Raw genomic sequence first — 18,635 nt, forward strand, 5'->3', positions numbered from 1 at the left:
CCTCGCGCGCTGTCCCCGCTCCTCTTCAGGCCGCCCCCACATTCCTAGCCATCTAGAGAGCCCCCCTCCCTGTCCCCATTAGTACTGCTCGAATGTCCCTAACTTAAAAAAATTATCTCGTAGCCCGGACGCTCTAGCTCTATGCCGGGCTGACCCAAGTCTCCTGAACGTGACCCCGGCCCTCCTACTGGCCCCAAGTCCAGACTTTATTGATGTCTCAGAATATGCAAGGCTTGCTAATGCATAATCCTCTCTGGCTTTATTGACATCAAACAAGGGACATCAGGGGGCCTGGAGTGCTGTATCTTAACTAGTATTCTCACTGTCAAAATTTCTTTTCTGAGATTTTCTTCTTGCTCCACTCCCGCCCCACATCCCACCCCCGTCTGGGCAGCGTTGTTCTAGGGCTAAATAATTCCACGACCTCTCCTTCTCATTTACTCATTTCCTGAGGTGGTTGTCTGGGTCCTGTCGCCCAGTTCAGACGTCCAGAATTGGCCCAGACAGACATAGTTCCTCCTCGCTGTCTTTGTAAATCAGCGTTGTTAGCCTCTTCACCTTCTCTGACTTTCTGATCCTGGTAAGGAAAGAAGCGGGTAAGGAAATGAGTCTTTACTTGCAGTTGCACTCTCTCAAAGACTTTGGCCTCCTCCCAGCTTCAGTCTGTAGAGCCTTCCAGCCATATTTAACTTTTGGGTTACTACATAAAGTTATAAACTCCTCTTCTGCCCTAGCTTTGTGGCCTCTGCCTCTCCCCAGTACATATTAATAATATGCGTTAATTTTGTTACCACCTGCCATTTTCTAGATTGAATCTTGTCTTGTTACTTTTGTCCAAGTCCCCAACTTCCTTAGGGTCCTGTGTATCACTTTTCCCTCCTCCTTGGTACGCCCACTTTCCTGGCTTTGGATCTTTCCTTATTTTGTTAAGCCACTTTCCTCTCACTGGTAAATAGTCAGGAAGACCAAAATGCCCCATGTTAGCTGAGGGGAAAGTAATTTGGTGTAGTGCAAAGACTATAGTAGATTTCTCCAGTGGATTGGTTAACATTTCATCACTCGTACGTTTTCATTTTTTCAAAGGACTTCACTTCAAATTACCATCTTTGACCAAAGCTAACATTAACTTTGCAACAGCAACCAAAAAATGTGGAGTGTTACTCTTTCTCAGCCAGTACTTCTCTATACTGCTTTGCTTGAAATTTTTACGAAGATGAAATGTGCTTCCACTAGCATCACCATGGTAACATATACTGAGGCATCTTGTGTATATGTAGTTCTTCTTGCTGACTGAAGGCGGCAGTCGAGTCAGGTCAGCTTTACATTACCTTACTCTAAGAAAGATAGTCCACCTTTAAGACCTATGTCACCTTAGCCTAAAGTCCAAGGAGAAAAAGTGAAAAGTGGAGGCTGACTCTCAGCACATACACTCCCCACCTTCTTCTCCCACCCCCCACCAACCTCCATCACCCCCCATTTTTTATGCAGCCTTGGTTGGTCTCAGGATTTCAATATACGTTGCTTACAAAGACTTTTCTGTCTGTTGAGAATGACCTTATGATTCTGGATACTGTATTTTTTTTCCACATGAAAACTAAGGACATGTGGTATAATGAATACATTTGTCCCAAAAAATTCAGGCAGTCACCATACTTTCAATTTCAGGGGATTACAGATTTATAAACAGTTTCCACTCTGTATGCAAAGGACAGTTTCCTTTCCAGAGGCATGATTTGTATTGTTTTTCTGGGATGGAGGAGGAAGGGGGAGGCTGGCTATCCTAGACTGACTCAGGCTCAAGAAACCGTTACCTGTGTGCACCCCAAGTCGTCTTCCTCTATGGTTCAGCACAGTTCTGGTGCACAGAACCATCCCTGGCTGCTGTTAGTCACGGGAATATCAATGGGTAGAAACGAACTTTGTGCATAGTCCCTGCCTGGGTCACCCCCTATGGTGAGTTAAGTCTTGGCTGTCAGAAACTGCTCTTGTGCCAGGAGTGCTAAGCCATATTTATTTTTACCAGGCCTCTCAGACTTTCTTGTTTGGAGTGAGAGATCCTAAAAAGCATGCCAGAATGAGCTGTTTGTCTCCCTTTTATTGTCCTCTGGGACATGCCCCTAGAAAAGTTGTAGGGGACTGCCAATTCCAAAGGGGTCTCAGAGGCATTGGTTTCCTCAGAAACACCACCCCTTTCCTTCATCCTTCTAGGACAGACCAGGGAACTGAATTTCCAAGATCAGAATATTGCCCTGAATTAGACCATCACTAATAGCCTTTTCAAAGGAAACATGGGCAATGCTACAGAAACAAGTTAGAAATGGGCACAATTTCGATCTAGTTGGGTTGGTAGAATTCTCTTATAACCAAGGCACCATTTAACAACCCGAATTTCTAAACAAAATTCTTCTAAAAGAGTAAAAGGTTTAAAGTTTCACACTTTAAAACAGTGTTCCTCATCAGGAGTGATTTGGCAGACATGGGGCAATACTTGACATTTTTGGGAGTGGGTATTACTAGCAAATAATAAGTAGAGGCCAAGGATCCTGCCTGCTAAACAGCCTACAATGAGCAGGCCGTTCCTCCCACAATAAAAATTATACAGCCCCAAATATTCAATAGTGCTGAGGTTGAGAGATCCTGACTTAAAAGATAAAGATGAATCTGCAAAGAATTGCTCCATATTCTCTCTAGAACCACTTTCTTGTCAAGGCAATGTAAACGCAGGGCAAGAATTCTTAAAGCTATAGAAGGGAAAACAAGAGAAAGCACAGGTGAAAGCACGAAGGGAGTCCTATACCTATTTGCTTAGAGAAGCCTATTTTCAGTATTCATTCAGTTAGTAAGAGTTAGTATTTATTTTGGTGTATTATGTGCCATGCACTGATGAAGCAGTGGTAAACAGAGATATTGGGTCCCCGGAACTTACAAGTGTGCAAAGGCATTAAAAGAATGATTTCACAAATGAATATAAAGCTACATATGATAGGGGCATTCAAGGAAAAGTACAGGGTTCTATGAAGAGACTTGATTTAAATTTGGGGTTTCAAGGAAAGCCTGTCAGAGGCACTGACACTTGAGTTGATTACGAGTCATCAGACTAAGAGTAGATGGGGTGGGTCTTCCAGGAAGCAGGAACAGTATGTGCAAAGGCCCTGAGACAGGAAATAGACCATAGGATTATGAAAAAGTATAATTAACTTTTAGCAATGGGTGTGCTTTTATTCAGGTTCAGGAGGCTACTACTGGAGATTGGAGGGTGGGGGGAGAGAAAGAAAGTATAAGAGAACAGTCTGATTTACATTTTTCTGCTTGCTTTAATTGCGAATCCTCCATACCACCATTTCTAGCACCAGCACTTTTCATGTCCTAGCTTAGCAATAATACTTGCATCAGGATTTGGGGTATGATGGCTGATTCAGTTCTCTGGACTAACTTGGGACATACCCTGAAAATTGAGACATTTTTATCTCCTGAAAGCTTGATGTTCATATACCTGGCACATATGAATAGACCTTTTGCAGCAAATATCTCAGTACATCTTGCTTATTTCAATAGCAAAGATAAGTTTAGAATGGTGGATAAAGAAATGCATCAGTAAATAAATACTCGTTTAATAACAAACATGAATCAAGCATTATGTAAATGGTCTGTTCCCACACTTGCCCCTTTACAATTCGTTCTCTACACAGCAACCAGAGTGACTTCTTAAAAAACATAAATTAGGTAATGTCATTACTGGGCGTAAAACCTTCCAATGGCTTCCTATTACACTAAGAATAATATCCATACTTCTTGCCTGGCCTTCAAGGTCCTTCATGATCCGGCCTCTGCCTACTTCTTTGACTGGTTTTCCCTTTACTCATTCTACTCTAGTTGCAATGGCTTTCTTTCAGCTCTGCAACACACTATCATTTCTGTCTTCCGATTTTTGCATGAGCTGTCTCCTCTACTTAGAATGTTGTTTCCCCATGGCAGGTCTCCACCCAATGTCACAGCCTCAGAGAACGCTCACCTTACCACCCTAAATTTGCCTTGCTCTCACTCACTGTCTTTACTTTATTTTATTTAGGAAATCGAATAAGGTTTCATGGAGGTGGTAGCATTTAGCCTAGGTCTTATAGGCTATGTAAGAGTTTACTGGGGAACAAATGTGGAGAGGTACATTCTAGGTGGAGAGAAGAGCTTATGCCAAAGCAAGAGGGTGTGAAAGAACTCAGTATATTTGGAAATAATGAGTAAGAGTGAGTAGGAAAGTATGGCTGGAGTTTTAAGTATGTAGGGAAGAGTCAGTGGCAAGATGGCTAGAAAAGCAGATTGAGACCAGACTGTGAAGGAATAAATGTGTCTGCAGGTTAAGGAATTTTGCTTTGTCCTAGTAATAGTGGGTCAGCAACACTTTTTAAGTAAAGAAGTAACATGGTAAAATTTGAATCTTAGAACAGTAAACTCTTGTCACAATGTAGAAGATAACTTGGAGGAGAAAAAATAGAGAGATTTTTGTCCTAAGATTCTAAAATTTGGGACTCCCGATTCATATCCTAAATTTATTTAATGATTCCTATTATATTCCCTTTCATACTGCTGAACTAATTCTCTTAGCTTGTCTACACGTAGTGTTGTCTCTCTGTCTTTTGTTGAGTTAGTTGCTTTTTTTCTGGGCATTTCTTAAGGTCTGGTGACCTGTCACACACAGTATTTAGGTGTCAGAAGGACATGCTAGTGCTTTCTGATTGATTTTAAATGCCCTTCTCAGTGATGTCTTACATTTTGCCAGACTTTTTATTTGATGAATTTGTTTTGTGAATTGATTCCTATGAGGCAACCATAAGTTCTATGGATTGGATGAGCTTCGTTTTCTAGACTTTTAATTTACAGGGAGGAAAATCTATTTATGGTATTCAGGCATTTATTTTGTCAGGCACTGTGCATGGTTCTACAAATTTAAAGATAAATAAAGACTGTCTTTGCCTTCGAGAAATTCACAGTATAGTAAAAGAAGTCAGATAATTTTTTTAAATGACGTAAGTGTTTATCTAAGTGCATAGTCGAGGCCAAAGGAAGGCGCTGCTATTTTTGCACGCTAACAAGAAGAATCAGAAAATCTTCCCTTTCAAGTTTTATAAAAGTGTAATTCCCAACTCTTTTTGCAGCATTTGAAAACATAAAATAACAAGAAGGTACAAGTCTGTAATCTCTTTTAGGCTTCAGTTTAATTTAAGCCATGTCCTCTTAATCACTTTCTCATAATGCATTAGTTATTCTTAACAGTCCAAGAGTTTGTGGACGTTTCTTTTTCTTTGCGAATTCTCCCAAAGATCTGGTCTGTTAAACCATGGCAGTCCAAAATGGCTTGTCTGTAAATAACATTTTTAATTTAAACATGTTAATCCCATACAATGACATCTCAGTTTCTGCTTTGCTGTTAAGGAAGATAAGTCTTTTTAAAAGAGCCTGGTGACTCAGAATGAATTTCTTGACCTGCATTTCTTAGTAGCTACTTTGCCTTTAGCATCTTTTCTGCTTGAGGAGTTGATAAAAGCTTGTCCTAGTTTCTCCAACCTGTTTTGTAGCAATAATTCAGCCTGAATTGTTTCTTTTTTTATTGCTTCCTACAAGTTTAAAACCATTTAGTACATTTATGTTTGCTTTTCTGTAGTTTTCAATTCCAGGGAGGATTTTCTTCCCAATTAATCTCTTCATAGGTCCTTGGAAGAGCCAAAGATGTATATTAATTTTCTATTTATAATTAGGAATTATGATCTGATAAGTTGACATCTCAACATATCCTCTCTCGTAGGTGTTTCCTCAATTGTTTTGAATCTGCTGTTTCCATTCTTTATGTTGTAATACTTTAATATTCATGCCCCCTCTATGTTTTGGTCAATTTCATGTCACCTGTTTATTTTCAGGATTGTGGAGTTGTCTTCTGATTTACTGGATGATTATTTGCTTAGATAAAATTTTCAGAAATACATTACGATAATTTAAGAACTTGAAAAGCCCATCTAAATTGAAGGCTGACTTTTTTTTTTCTTTTCTTAACATGCAACGGGGTCACAAAAATACACTTGGCTTTAATAACGCTTGTGTATTTCCACTCTTCTTAAGACCTATGTTTTGTATGTTTCACTGAAAATTTTCCTCCACCACTGATGTGTTGCCAAAATCTATTATCATGTAATCTATGGTAGCAGAGAAATCTAAAAGTAGTGGCAATTTCTTGGGAAAAACAAACACTATCTGGAAGGTCATCACTTCTGCTTAAGGAATATTTTAAAGATTTTGAAGCCACTAATTTATTTTCAGGTTATAATACATGTCTGTTACAGAAAAATTTTGAGAATATGGGAAAGTATAAAGAAGAAAAGTACAAACGGTCAGTAATTCTACCATCAGTAAAAGGTTACCTGTTATTTCTATGGAACCTCAAATTTTCTTGAAGCCTTAGTCTAGCAACCACCTACCCTTTTCTAAGTCTTCTTCTTCAATAGACTGCTCAGGACATTAAGAATGGAAGACTGACTTTAAATATAAGGGTCCTTAGGATTTTTATGGAAGGGATGGAGCTGTAGGAAAAATCTACAAATCGCTCCAGAGATGACATCTTGTTCTTATTTAGCTTTCTTTGAGTCATTAACAGTCGGGCGCCACTGGTGCTGAAACTTGTCATTATTATAACCGCAAATGGGTTAATGCCCAAACAAAGTTATATTCTTGGGGCTGGTTCCCAGCTCCACCACACAGACCTCAGCAACAGCACCCTCCAAGTCCCTGGACAATGCTTCACAAATAAGAGGATGTCAAATGTTCAGCCTAGACTCAAAATTTTCTTCTTTTATCTGGGAGCTACCAGTTGCTGGCAGGGCAGAGCAAAAGGAAAAATAAATAAATAAAAACCAAGCCAACAACCCCTAAAAAAAGAGACTGCGTGGTTTAGTGGTCAGACCACTAGCCTGGAGGTTGGGATAGTTGCGATCCAGTTCCAGCCCTCCCACTGATTGGCTGGTTGATGCTAGACAAGTCATTTTCATGATATGTTCTTCGGTTTTCCTATACTTAGACAAGGGAGAGATGTCTTAGAAAGTTCTTATGGACAAATAAAATGATCTGCAAATAGCTTCAGATTGCTTGAAAATAAAATGAAATCGTAATCCTTAATACTTAATTACTGTCCTATAACTTTATTAATAATATAGTAGTAATAAGCCACAGGTGTGAAAATAATGAAACTCCCATTAGGGCAGAGAAAGAAGGCAAATACTTTTTTTATCTAATTTGCATCAAATATCAAATCAGTAAATTCATTATCTCAAGATAATAAATACTGCTTTTACTTTGGATCTGTCCCTTTATCTTTATCGCATCCAAACTCAGAGTGACTCACAGGAGCCTAGAAATGAGACACATATACAATTTTAAGGGAAAGGGAGAATTAGGAGGTTTGAAGCTCCTGCTGTAGGAGGCTAAGAATAGACCACTTAGAATACAAAGAGAAGAACCTTCTCTTTCCTTTTCCTCCCAATGTAGGTGGTCCACTGGTTTCCCAGTCATTCCCTTTGATAGCAGGATTTTTGTTTTCACAAAACCTCACCTTGTTTTTTTTGGAGGGGGTGGGGCAGGGGGCTAGCTAAAAAAATGAGAACAGAATGACTTTTTCTAACAGGTTTAAACTGTGACAGTGCTACAGACCAATGCCCTGTGTTGGGAGTGGAGGGAAGCAAAAAGAGAAATATCTGGATCTCTGAGAATTTGAAAACCAATAAATGTTCTCCCCTCTTAAAGAAGCGAGCTTTTAGGCATATGAGGGAAAAAATCTAATAGGTGCTCTGGTTTGTGTACCATCTCCCCTTGAGAAGTGAAATGTCTAGGCAGGAAAAAAGAAAGACATTGGAAAGGGTACCAAATAAGTAAGGGATGGGATTGGAAGCAGGGACTAAAAGTAAAGAGGAATTTGAGAGAATGTCAATGAACTCTTGGAGAATTTAACGAGCACTTTCTGTGTGTCCAGCCTTGTTAGCGGCAGAAAACACACATACATACCTGACCTCAAGGAACTGCCAAGATATACGCACGTGAAAGCACTTTGTAGCAACTAACGATAAGAAATAATAAAGAGCTAAAAATATAATATTAAGAGCTAATAATGTAATATTAAATATTTATGGAAATTTAGGGATGACAGCCTGTGTGTTAGGACAACAGCTGTATAAAACAGGAATAGCTATGAAATTCAAAAACTGAAGATATGGAGGGCTGGCAATAATTCTTAGACACTGGGAAATATGACGGATTCGAATAAACTCTTCACCTCAAATTCCTCTAAAACCAATTCCTCAAAGAATGGGAATCCTAAAATGCCTCCACCGCTGCGAAGCGACCGTTCCCGGAACTGGTGTGGCCAGCTTGGCGTTGCAATACGGAGGCTGTTTGCGTGACACTCCCTCCGTCTCCCGCCTGTTCTCCCGCTGCGTGGGTGCCATGGCAACGGACAGAGAGCGCAACCTGGGTTCCGGAAGCTAGAGAGCTAAAGCTTGGAAGCTACCGGGGTCAAAGGATGCTGAGTCCGGAGCGCCTAGCCCTACCGGACTACGAGTATCTGGGTAGGAGCTTCCTTCAGCTTCGGGGAAGGAAAAAAGTGCAGATGAATTAGGCCGGGGTCTGAGAAGAGGCGGGGGCGGGGTCTGGGCGAGAATAGGTTGGGGTGGAATGGGGAGGGTCGAGGAGAGGGGCGCGTTCTAGGGCCTGATCTGTAAGGCCGAGCGAGGCAGAGAACTGCATCTGGGAGGTGGGGTGGGGCATATAAAGAATGTCTGAAGTGTATGGGCTAGAGCTCAGGCAATGTGAATTCTGTTCAAAGTGGGATAAATTGGAGTTGAAAATACGCGGCCTTTTGGGGGTGTTATTGATGTGGAGTAACCTTGGAAGCTGAAGTGCCAAATCAGTCATTCATTCATTTTGTTATAGCGACAAGGAACATTTTTGAGCTTTTTTTTTTATATTAGGCACTGTACTAAGCATTTTACATGCATTCTTTATTGAATCATCACAACAACCCTAGGAGGAAATACGGTGTTTTTTCTTCCATTTTGCAGACGGAGAAACTGAGACTGAAGAGGTAACTCACATAAGTGAGGCCACACATCTAAAAAATGTAGAGCTCGGATCAGAACCTAATTTGCCCACTCCAGAACTTGAGCTCTCGACCACTATGGCTATCGCTCTTTTTTGAGCACCTTCAGTTGTGTAAGGCATTTACTGGATAAAAAGAGGATGTGTGCACACAGGTGTTTAAAAATTAAGACTTTATTTTCTAGAACAGTTTCAAGGTTACAGAAAATTGAGCAGGTAATTATACAGCATTCTTATATACTCCCTCTCCACCCCCACTCAGCGTTAGTACGTTAGTGTAGTACAATTTGTTAAAATTGATGAACTAGTATCAATACATTATTAACTAAGGTCCATAGTTTACATTATGGTTCATTCTTTGTGTTGTCAGTTTTGTGGATTTTAACAAAAGCATAATGTCAATGTATCTGCCATTATAGTATTAGGCAGAATAGTTTCACTGCCCTAAAAATCATCTGTAAGCCACCTATTCTTCTTTACCCCTGAGCCTCAACCCTTGGCAACCATTAATCTTCTAAATGCCTTCAAAGTTTTACTTTTCCAGAATATCATATAGATGGAGTCAGACAGTATGTCACCTTTTATATATACTGTGAAAGAAGTGGCATCTTTCATTAAGCAATATGCATTTAGGTTTTCTTAGCTTGATTTTTTTAAATCACTGAATACTATTTAATTTATGGACATACCGTACACATTTTTAAATGAAAAAATGCTGGTTAAATTTTTCGAATTGGTAATATAGAAACTGGATTAAAAAATATTAAAACCTTTATAGTGAAAAGTCTCCTCCCATCCCTTTCCCACCATCTGCCAGTTCTTATCCATACTCAGCCCCTCACCAGTAAACATTATTACTAGTTTCCTGTGTTTCCTCCCAGAGTTTATTTTATTATATATATAAGGGAGAATACAGTGACTACTTTTTTTCATTTAATATATTTCAGTAATTTATCAGTAGAGAGGTTTCTCATTCTTTTTTACTTTTTAGCTGGATAGTATAAATAATTTAACCAATTCTTTATTGGTAGACAACAGTTGTTTTTAGCTTTTTGCTATTATTAAAAAATATTGTCTTGAATAACCTGCAATTTTGTTCCTTTACTAGTATATCTGCAGGGATCAATTCCACAAAGTGGAATTGGCAGGTCAGGGGTATATGTACTTTAAATATTTATAGATATTGCCAAATCGCCCTTCCTGGAGGTTGTACCGTTTTATGCTGCCACTAGCAATGTAAGAGTATGCCTGTTTCTTCATAGTCTTCCCAACAGAATGTATTAAACTTTTGGATACTTTCAACTTGTTAAGTGACAGATAGTCTCAGGGTAGATTTAATATGCACTTTTTAATGAAGTTGAACATCTCTCATCAAGTTTAAGAGCTATTTCATTTTTCAAGAGATATATATTACGTATATATATATAGTATAAAGAGAGGTGTGTGTGTGTGTGTGTGTGTGTGTGTGTTTAGAGAGAGATTAATTGACCACATCCATTAATCAGCCAAAAGGGCATAGTTATATGACAGATAAGTTTGCATCCAATGAATAATAATATTGATGTCTAGCAATACCTAGACTTTTGCTAAAGATTTTACATATTTTATCTTATTTATCCAGTACTCAATGAATCTATGATATATTTGAAAAGCCTAGACTGTTGTTCCTTTCTTTGGGTGTTTGCCATTTAAATTATGCATTTAAATGTCTTAACTCGCTGTCCTAATCATCATCTGGACATTTAGATTACCCTAAGCAGAGTCATACTATTTACTTACTTACTTACTGGCTTTCTCATGGTTCATCAAAACATACAACTCTGCTGAAATGCATTTGTCTATAGTCGAGAACAACCCCTGCCCATTACAATTTGGTCTCTTTTAGAGGCATACAGTTTTTTAAGCAGTCACTCTCAATTTAATGACCATTTAAAACCACTCTCCATAGATTAATAAAATATTTCCTGATTTAAAAATTTAAATACCTGTGATTTGTTTTTCTTTTCATTCTTTCTTTTTTCTTAAAACAAAACAAAACAAAACACATCTGTAGGCCTAGAGAAGAAAATACATTTAGAGAAAAGAAAATTACAGAGACTGGAATGTTCTAAGCATTCAGTGAAGCAAAAAGCCAAAGCTGAGTACCCCTTGGTAAGTGTGTCTGGGACCTCTTTTCAGTATTGTAGTGTAAATTACAGGAATACCTATTCAATGAATACCTATAGAGTTCCTTTTCTACCTGCTACCTTGGGCTTATATTTGCCCTTTCAGCTATTAGTGAAGAAAACAATCTTTCATCATGTTGGGTAAACTGATCTGTTCTTCCACTGACTTTGTGGATTAGGAACCTGTAATCACGGCCTGGAATGGTTTAGGGTCTTAAGATCATCGTTACAGAATCATCTTAGTGATGATTCTGTAACGATGATCTTAAGACCCTAAGATCTTCATGCTGCAGTCATCAGAATGTAGTGATAGAGATTGCGCTAATGCCCAGGCCTGAATAGAAAGATGAGAGTTTGGTAAGGAGATGAAATAAGTAAGTATCTCCTTGAAAGATTTCCAGCCTTATGAATACTTCTTGGAAGCTTCTGCCAGAGGCTGAGGTGTGTTTCTGTGTCTGATTGGGTGTGGAGAGCTCTCTAGAGCCCAAGGGCATCCTGTTCTGGTTCCAGGTGTACAAAACACAGCACCTACGTGCTGACCTGAGTATAAGCATGAGGGTGTAAAGTTTATTTTTTACTCCACCTAATTTGGTGAGGTACATGCTTTTACTTATGCTCCAAGTTGCCTCTTCTGTTTCCATGGAACTTGCTTATTTTCACTAAGGTTGGTAGTGGGTTGGCATAATAGATAACTCTAGGAAGTCAGAGATGGTCTTTCTCCTTTGGAGACTTTTAAAGGAATCACAATAAATTAGTTAGTTTTTTTTAAGCTGTAGTTATTGAGTACTTCATATATATTTAGCACTGTGCTTTATCTCATTTAATCTTCACAATCACTACACGAAGTAGGTATTATTATTAGTCCCACTTAGTAATTATTAATATCTCATTTTACAAATAAGAAACTGAGGCTTGGAAAGACTAATTGATTTGTGCAAAGTCACATAGGTGATACTGCATGGCAAAGCATGGATTCAATAGTCTACCAAGAAGATAAAAAGAAACCAAAACACCTATTACCTATTAGGTTGGAACGCTGAAGCAGTTCATTAGTTGCAAATAAGTTTCCTGAGAACAGGAATTGTGTCTTACTCACTTTGTATACCTACCCACCTTTTACAGCATAGACACCTAATACATATATGTTAAATCGAATATGAATAATCTGACTTTAGGGTAACCCAAATATGAGCAGCTAACAACAGCAGCTAAGATTTATTAAGCACTTACTATGTACCAGGTAACGTTTTACTTGTTTTACATATGTTAATGCATATTTATGCATAGTTTCAATTGTCTTCATTTCACAGATAAGGAAACTGCAGCACAGAGATATTAAAAAACTCGTTAGTAAATCATGGAGGCAGAATTCGAATCCAGCAGCCTGACTCCAGAGTCCACACTGTTAAACTCCATGCTGTAAATACCTGGAGCAACTCCAAAAATGAGGCTCTGGCTATTACATAGACCTATGCATGGATCCTGAAGTGAGTTCAGGTGGCTCCAAAGGCTTAATTTAACATTTCTGCCAGGAGGGGGCATCCTAGGAATCAGCATGGATCAGGAAATAGTAAAAGTCCAGTTTCCTCTTGCCACTGGACTCACTCATCTCTTAGAGGCAGGCAAGAGGAAGATAACTTCTAAAAATAAACCACTTGGCAGAGTTTTATTGACGGTAATCGATTTTAAGTAGCTGTGTGGCCTTGAAGAAGTTACTTAACCTCTCTGTGCCTTAGTTTCCTTATCTGCAAAATATGGATAATAATATAGTACTTACCTCATAGAGGTAAACTTTTAGAGCAGTGCCTGGCTGCTACATTGTGTCTATATTGTAAAAAGAGGGTGTACAAAGATGAGTAAGATATTTTTCCTTTTAGAGCACGTGGGTAGGTGCTCAATAAATACTAGCTGCTGTTATTACTATACTTTTATAAAAATATGTTATACATATGTGGCAGCCATGAAAATGCACCTTTATGATCTACTGTGGGGAGGGGAGAGTGATTGACTCCCACCCTCAGCTTTGAATCCAACACCTTATTCACACTGAGATCACACTTCCCACAGGCTCTTCCCAGCCAATGACTGGGTGGCATAGAACCACTTCTGGGAGATGTGTGACTCTGATGGGGACTTTGGCTTGAGGAGTCCCACTGCACTGCGGTCTAATTTTCTCACTCTCTCTTTTTTATAAAAGTCAGCCCTGCTTTGTGGTCTTTCAGCTCTCCCAGCCTCCTCCAGCTTTCTCCCCATTTTATCCTATGGGCGTTTCCCACAGTATATCTTTTGCAAGTCTGATCCTGTCTTGGTGTCTGCTTCTCAGAGTACCTGGATTAAGACAACCAACAGTCACTGATATAGTCCCTTCCAGCCATGAGGTTAATACAATTTCTTCAAGCCTTGGCAAAGGCTGTGATATATGATTCTTTCCATGTGGAAGACTCTTAAGTGTTACTAACCTTATTTTTTTTTGTATTTGTTGATATGTACATGATATTTACTCATCTTACTGCCAGACTTTTTTTTTTTTGCTTTTGGATGAATCCTGATAAGCAAACTTATTTCATTTGAGTATAATTAGTGAACTTTCCAAATCCAACCGTATGCTAGGAAACATTGCTATTTATTGTAAATTAGCAGAAATAATCTTAGGACTTAAAAGCACTTGGATTGTTACAGAAAGGAAATGAAATAAAATATTATAGATGTTACACTGACTTTCTAAATCTTTGGAAACTAGGTTTATAATATAAAAAATAGGTTACTTTAAAATAATTATGAACATACAAAATCATCCCCTCTTTCCTCCTCCCTTCCTTCCTTCCTTCCTTCCCTCTTTATATAATGCAAGGCATGAATATAAAGTATTCCTCCCCCCAGACAACTTAAGCCATAGAAAGGAGATTAGACATATTCAAAAATGACTGTAACACAAAGCGACAGTGTAATAAATGCCGTTAGGGAGTGAGTGAACTTTATGTATGCAGCTGTGTCCGTGCTTTCCCACTTTGGTCAGCAGCTTATCAGTCATGGCAGGGGCCTCAGTTCCCTAGGTGGCCCAGTTTTGGGATGTGCTCTTAGGAGTTGTTCCTGGAAGTTTAGCCTAGACTCCGTTTCTTCTGCCTTTTCATGGAGTCTGTAAGCTATTTAATAAATGTAATAAATATCCTTTTGTTGGGGGTGGGGGAAGAGCAAGTGAGTTTTAAAGGCACGTTGTTCTCGACTTTCACTCACCCTTATTTCTCCAAGGTAACTAAATTACAAATTATTTCAGTGTTATTCTAGGGTTTTAAAATAGTTCTGTATTATTTTGACCTTGCTTACCATTTATATATTTAAGTAATATTAAAATTTTTCCTCCAACTGCTATCCAAAAGTTGGGGATCACTTTTATTTGCACAAATACCATGTTTGCTAATTGAGTAATCTTAGGAAGCTGAGTAATAAAAGTTTTAAAAAGTAATAATAATGGATCAGAAAAGATAAAGGATCCATTAGCTTAACTGTAGTTCATCGTCCTTTGTTATATCCTTCTTAGCAGTTATCACAGTTATCTTGTTCATCTATTTGTGTATTATTGGTTTTTGTTTCTTACTAGAACTGAAGCCATAGGGCAGGCTTATTCTCTTAGTATCTCCAAAATCTAGCACAGTGCTTGGCCCAAGTTAAGTGCTCAATTATTAAATGAATGGTCTGCTTTAAATAGCAGAATAAATATTTTTTTAAATGAGAGAAAGGAATTCAGTTCAACACATAGTTATTGAATTCCTACCATGTGAGAGACACTAGACTTTTTTTTTCCTTTGCCTCTTTCCATGGATGAAAAAAAGGATGACTGATTAAAATCTGCCCCGGATCCTTCTGGTTTTAAACTCTGATTATATCTAAGGTTAGTTTCTTGGTTAATACTCTAGTTTTTATGTTTTGGTTACACAACAGTAATATTTAATACATTTTTTAAAATGGCATTTGAAGAAGGAAGGAAATTTTATAAAATTTGGGGGCATCTCCATGAGATCCTGTCATTTAGTTAGGCAGAGTAATATGCTTTAATTAAGACTGGAATTACTCTCATAAACTAACCCTTAGGTCCTCTGTGTTGGAATCACCCTCATACTACTTTCCTAGGGGCCTTTAGAAATAGCTCATTCTATGATTGGAATTTCAAGTCAAAACACATTTATCTGAGCAGAATTTTAATGATTTATCAAAGAGGGGAGGGATTTTCCCAAACATCTGAATTTACCAAATTACTGATCCCATCAGCTATGTTTTCTCTTAAGCACCTTTCTTTAAACAAAGCAATTACTGTTGAAATCATCAAATGTATTTTTCATAAAAGCTTTTGACTAAGTTTTGTTTGATTAGCCGGAATCCAGTAAAAGTAAATATTGTTAGAGAAGGTACTTTCAGAGCCCTTTCTTTTTAGTCATTGAATTAGCTTTTTAAAAGCAGTGTTCTTTGGAGAGAGTAAGAGCCTTTTTTTCCAGCTGTCCTATTGTGTAGCTCAAGGTCTTGCTAATACTATTATCTGGCCCTGAGATTACAGGTAATTGTGATAAAGCATAAGCTTTAGTTTCTGTAATCTCAGACAGAAATCTGTGCCCCAGGCCTTCATATCAGGTGTTTTTAAATGCAGACTCCTCTCACCTGGGATAGCCCCACCAGTCCCGAGTAAACAGTAAACAGAGGTATGTGGCAGGGATAGGGCTGTATTAGGGCCATTGTCTTTTCTTTCTTTCTTTTTTTTAATCATATGGCAGAATCTTACATACAACATGTGCTAAATGGGAAAATTATGTATTTTAAAATAGGCATGTTTGAAACAATGACACTTTTGAATGTGACTAAAGGCCACATGTCTTCAGCTTTGCTTGTCAAATGGAGAGGCTGCCGGAACCACTCTGCTCCTTGGTTCTCATGCCCCAAAGTCCTGCAAATTGACATGTAAGTAGGCAACACACAAAGACGCTCAACCCCTTGTGAAAGTGAGTTTGGGCCCTTGGGCTGGCCTCCTTTTTCTCTGTGTGGAGTTCTTTCCAGCTTCGGTTCTTCTCTCCCATCTTAGCTTTTCAGAAAGGAGAGATTAAATGTGTCTGGTATTTCAGCATGTAAACTGCACAGGCAACATGAAGCTAGCACTCAGGCTACTGTTCAGCCTGTCATATGGAAGGAGTTGCCTCTCGGGGAGATTATAACTGTGTATGTAGCCTCACAAATGCACATTCTGCCTGGGGGAAAATGCATAGAATAGGAGGCCTTATGCTGCCACTCATGTCTCTTTGTGGAGGGCTACATAAGAAGCCCTTACTGGCATAGTCAACTCTTGGGTTTAATGAGTCATCTTTTTGTGTGATGCCTCCTTCAAAAAAAAAAAAAAAACCCAGAATGAAGAAGACCCGCATGCACTCTTCCCCAAGTGATTTGCTTTTACTGGCCCTGGAGCTTTGTCTAAGAGTTTTGTACAATCCTGATGACATCATTTACAATGCTAGTACACAGACAGTAAACAAAAAATAATTTAGCTTTCGGGCATCTAGACAAAACTTAAATGGTCCAATTTAGAGAAAGGATAATAAGCTTTATAAACAGTGAGCACATGAGCTTAAACAACAAGCATGACCCCAATCCTTTTTGGAATGTGATGCATTGAAGGATGGCTATAGAGAAAACTAGAGCTTGACGCTCTTGAATTATACGCAGTTCAGACTTGAGTCCCTGGTCTAGTGTTAATCTCAAGCAGGATGTTCTAGGTAGTGGATAAAATACAGGCTGCCATGTGAGTAATCATTAAGCTCCTTGAGCCATAGCATTTCACCTTTAAGAAAGGAAAAGGTAATATTGCCACCTACCTCACAGGAGTGTCAGAAGATAGAAAAGATAAACATGGAGCTCTTTATAAGGAAGGTGTTTTGTAAATAGATAATACTATTATTATTCTCCTTGATCAAATTTCCCCAACAAATGGAGTTGATAAAACTACCACACAGGGGGTTGAGAGGATGAATTAATATATGTCAAATATTTTAAACTATTTAATGAGACCTAAAATTGATCATCTTTCTTGATAGTCTATAAACCACCAGACTGATGTTTAGAAACATGATTAACTTATAAAATCTTACATATGTAGTGCGGTCAATCTTTTGCCTTGTCTTCAAGGTTCGGCATGGTAGAGAATGGTGACTATATAATTAGAAGAAAATAGGTTAGGTCTTCAGAGAGAATGGCCCCGTCTTTTTTCTCTTCAAGGTTATGCCTACAAATAGCCTTTGGAGTCTTGCTAATCTTTTTTTGCCATGTCTAGGCATAGGCACTGTTTTGACCTTTGCTCTTCCAGTAAATATTTGTTTTTGATCTTATATTTCTAAAGGAGAAACAAACTTAAGGAAAAGAAGTGGTTGATTTGTCTCACATTGTGAACTTTTTCTTATCATATTTCCTATTAGTTAAGAGAAAAATAACTGTTGTTGAAGGACCTGACATTGGTTGCCTACCTGGAAAGTTTTTAAACTCAGCCAACTAATAAAAATAGCTTTGGTGGTTATCTTTAGAGGAGAAGGGATACCAGAAAATCTTTTATATTTATAAATTACAAAATTATCACTGACATCTCTTCCTTTACTGTTGGTATCTTCATAAGATTTTAGGCAACAAAATGTGAGAAGACCTGTGAGGTAGGCACCAGGCTGATCCCCACTTTTCTGTGAGGAAACCAAGGTTTAGGTTCTGTAACTTGCCCAGGATCACTAAACTAGTAGATGTGAGGGTAAAGCTTGAATGAAGTTTATCTGACTCTAAAGCATGTGTTAGCTGCTTTGCTTTCTTTTAGGTCCTGTTATTTCTATAGGTCCTTTTTCCTATTCAGTTCAATAAGGATAAAGTGTCAGAACTTAATATTTTAACAGAAATTTCTATAGAATAAGTGCTATATTCTCTAGATTCTTTGATATAATATATAGAACATAATTTAAAATTTATTTTTTATTTTTTTAAATTTATTTTCTTTTTTTATTATTATTTATTATTATTTACGCCTACAGCACCTGGTCTTCCTAGGTGGTCTTCCATCTAAGTACTAACCAGGCCCAACCCTACTTTGCTTCCGAGATCAGACATCGGGCTTGTTCAGGGTGGCATGGCTGTAGACCATGGACCGTGGCTCCACTGGGGCGCGAACCCAGAACCCTTCTGCATGTAAAGTAGACCTGCTAACCGCAATACTGTGGGACCACATCCAATTTAACATTTTCTTGATGATGTGGTTTTATTTTTTTAAACATTTATTATATTGTACTGTAGATACATTATGACATATACTCATGATAATGGATGTCAGGA

The 18,635-nt window shown here is 38.3% G+C and overlaps 1 protein-coding gene and 1 pseudogene across 2 annotated transcripts in view; one reads left to right on the top strand and one right to left on the bottom strand.

The window, feature by feature from the left end:
- Window positions 1-8,446: 8,446 nt before the first annotated feature.
- Window positions 8,447-18,635, top strand: part of CUNH11orf49 (chromosome unknown C11orf49 homolog) — a 140,341-nt gene continuing 130,152 nt past the window's right edge. For both annotated transcript variants that reach the window (XM_006908098.3, XM_006908097.2), the window contains exon 1: window positions 8,447-8,600. In XM_006908098.3, coding sequence (XP_006908160.1) covers window positions 8,555-8,600 — 46 coding nt within the window. In that variant the 5' untranslated portion in view covers window positions 8,447-8,554. The remainder of the gene's footprint in view (window positions 8,601-18,635) is intronic.
- On the bottom strand, window positions 18,329-18,444 carry LOC112476665 (annotated as a pseudogene).

The sequence above is a fragment of the Pteropus alecto genome, unplaced genomic scaffold, assembly GCF_000325575.1.
Source record: "Pteropus alecto unplaced genomic scaffold, ASM32557v1 scaffold71, whole genome shotgun sequence".
Classification (NCBI taxonomy): Eukaryota; Metazoa; Chordata; class Mammalia; order Chiroptera; family Pteropodidae; genus Pteropus; species Pteropus alecto.